Source organism: Mercenaria mercenaria, chromosome 12, assembly GCF_021730395.1.
Source record: "Mercenaria mercenaria strain notata chromosome 12, MADL_Memer_1, whole genome shotgun sequence".
In the NCBI taxonomy this organism is placed as follows: domain Eukaryota; kingdom Metazoa; phylum Mollusca; class Bivalvia; order Venerida; family Veneridae; genus Mercenaria; species Mercenaria mercenaria.
In genome coordinates this window covers 21,991,893-21,994,959 of record NC_069372.1, presented here as the reverse complement: position 1 = coordinate 21,994,959, position 3,067 = coordinate 21,991,893, and the positions used below count along the sequence as shown (strand labels likewise).

At 31.6% G+C, this 3,067-nt stretch overlaps 1 protein-coding gene across 1 annotated transcript; it reads left to right on the top strand.

The window, feature by feature from the left end:
• Positions 1–783: 783 nt before the first annotated feature.
• Positions 784–2,572, top strand: LOC123535382 (uncharacterized). The gene is made up of 2 exons (XM_045318036.2): positions 784–885; positions 1,181–2,572. Exons 1-2 carry the CDS (start codon positions 832–834, stop codon positions 1,730–1,732), a joined length of 606 nt encoding a protein of 201 aa, XP_045173971.2. The 5' UTR covers positions 784–831; the 3' UTR covers positions 1,733–2,572.
• The last annotated feature ends 495 nt before the right edge of the window (positions 2,573–3,067 follow it).

Genomic DNA, 3,067 nt, shown 5'->3' with positions numbered 1-3,067 from the left:
TTCATCTTCCATAATATAAAAGTTTTTTTTTTAACTGTTGGTTATGCAATGCCTATTTCAGGAGATTATGATTTATTTTAATCTCAAAATGAACTCACCAACCCTAAAATAGTTCAAACGCTTGAAATATCCACATTTTTGTGATGAAACACAAAAATATGTGAAACTTGCCTCAAGTGTCCGGTATGAAAGTTGCAAAATATCAAGCGGGTTTGATTTCGTTTATGTACTACAACTTCCGGAATATAGTCCATCCTCTAAAACAAAGCAAAATTGTAATAAGGGAACTCCAAAAGTAGTTTCTCGTGCGCCGTATGCATTTTTGAAATTAACATTTTAATCTCAGTGTATAAATGTTAAATTATGACAATTTAAAAGGCGAAAAAATTGTTTCAGACAGATGAATATCCAGTATGAAAAAGAAGCCAAAACTATAATTAAATTAGATCAGCTTTCGTGTAACACTGCAAACTTACGTTGCTATTCTGATTTTTAATTCTTTGCCAAGGAAGAAAATATTTAATTTTATCAACGTAAAAAATACCCAAATGATTTAATCCTGATATTTTATATTAATTATCGTAAGAATTGATTAGCTAATTGTAATTAATTGAGACTTCCTACTTATATCTTGCGGAAACAAATATCAATAATTTTTAAATCAAAATACTCTGTTCCAATCAATTGTGTGATTTTGATCGGAGGTCAGTTCCATCCTTCTACCCCTCTATATAACTGTCTGTTTGCATCAAAGTCCATCAAATTTTAACAGCTCATCTTTTGATAAATGCTAATTATTACCTTTGCATCAAGTTAACTTCATATTGCAATATGACAGAAATGATGATAAGTTCTTATTCTGCAGAGATCATTTTCTTTTTAATGGTGAGTAAATATAATCAATGATTAAACTGATAAAGAATACATTTTTATGTTAATTATATTGTGTGTATCGACTCGTGGAGATAGTAAAATAAAATCTTTTCAAAGGATGTACTCGCTAATGATGAACATCATTATGATTTAATTGTAACAGATACACACTTTGGGTCGATGATCCTTTACTATGACTTTGTTGCAGGCTTTATTTATCTTTTCTCCGTATTTTTCAAATATTTTCATGACAAAATAAAACAGATAGACAAAATAAAACAGATAAAAATATTTTATTTTCTTTCAGTTCTTCTGTCTGGCTGCCACAAAGTCTCTTCAAAAATGCGTAGAACCAGATACATTTCCGGGCATGAGTTTTGAACAATATATCAACACCACAAAAGCGCAGTCATACAGTATCACTCCTGGATGGTACGAGAGAATGGAAATGGCAGACAAAGTTCCATCTGACTATATTAATATAACACATAGCCACTACTTAGGCAGCCGAAAGTGTAGGAATCCTAAGCGTAAAAATAGTCGAAATCAGGACAACACACTTAATAGTTTATCGCAATGTATGTGGAGGTATGTTGAAAATAAAGATCCCGAAAACAGAATACCTGGAACTATGCTAGAAGTGGAATGTGTTTGCCCTAGTCCCCTTTATTCTAAAAAGAAGAGTGGTTTAGTGTGCCAAAGTGTTATTGAATATATAAGTGTGCTCAGAAAGGTTGGCTGTTCCAATGGCGTTTTTGACTATAAACTTGTTTGGGAGCCACGTGCTGTAGCTTGTGTAGCAACATCGTTGCCAGAACCGAAAAGGTTGTACCCCATTGCCCACAAGACGCCAGAATAAAGAATCTGTATAGAGAAGTTGTCTAGTCAAAGTTTAAACGAAGCGAATTGAAGAAAAAACCTGATTAACAGTTCAATTTAAATCCCTTCACTAAAACATTTCGACCATAATTGTCATCTTCAGCGCCATCGGAACATTTTGAAAATATACTTTCGACTTCAGCGACATAGAAAAAAACATATATTACTTTATACTGTATTACAGATAACGTCAGCAGACTTTTTTTGCAAATCTTACCACTATAAAAAGCGTGTTTAAAGCATTAAAATAAAACGTTCAATGTAAACTATTGTTTTACCGTAGATAATTATGCTTGCATTGTTTTGCTATACATATAAATCTGTATGAAAAGTCAAAGTTTTCGAGAGTCTTAGTTTAGCCTTTTTGCAGTTTTCCTTTACATACTGGTTGAAAAAGCATAACTTTAGAAAAAATGTATTTAATGCTAGTCAGTCTCCTAATAAAGTTGTTTATTATTGCAAAAATGGAGGCCTTACACACATAGTTATCATATCAGACGAGAAATGGGGATGCAGAAGTATTAGATATGTCTCATTGCCTATTTACAGCACTCGTTAGCAATTAGAGGTACCAAATTGGTGATTTTTCAGATAGGATTAGTACATTATTCATATATCTAAGGGCAAAGAGTGCTGGAAAATGTCCCAGTCCCCTTTTATGATGAAATATTTTGGTTCATATTCATTGTTATAATAGCATGTATTTACATTCTATTTAAAAGCAATAAAATAAAACAAAGCAAACACATATTATATCTTTGTTGTCACAAGAGTGAGATGAACATTGACGCAGGTAAGTAATTTATTTGAACATTTAGTATTCTTTTGAAGTCCATTAGACCGAAATATTTAAATAAGTAGTCTAAGGTTAAAATAACAATAAAGATTATTTTTTCTACCTTTTCTTTTGGAAGGATTCTTTTAGATATTGTAACATTTCATGTTGAAGCATAACACATATATAGACCTAACTTTGTCATTCTTTATCGAACTCTACTTTTAACAAGTAACAGTTACGTTTGTAAATCTGTCGTGCAATATGTGAGGGTGTTCTACAAGTTGGGAAGTATTTATATTAGATACAGGGAGCCTGTTCCCGTTGCCTGTGTTACCATTGCTGTATCTAGTTTAGAAGCCACTTCAGCATCTACACGCATTTTAATTGGAGAATAAGGATTGCATGAACATATAAATTCAAAAATTTAAGTTTATATCTATGTTTTTATCGTTTTAGATTATGAAAATACGTTTTTAATTTTAAAGTTGTGTATGTATTTATACGTAGTCTAGCCTTGTGTTATGCATATATATATCG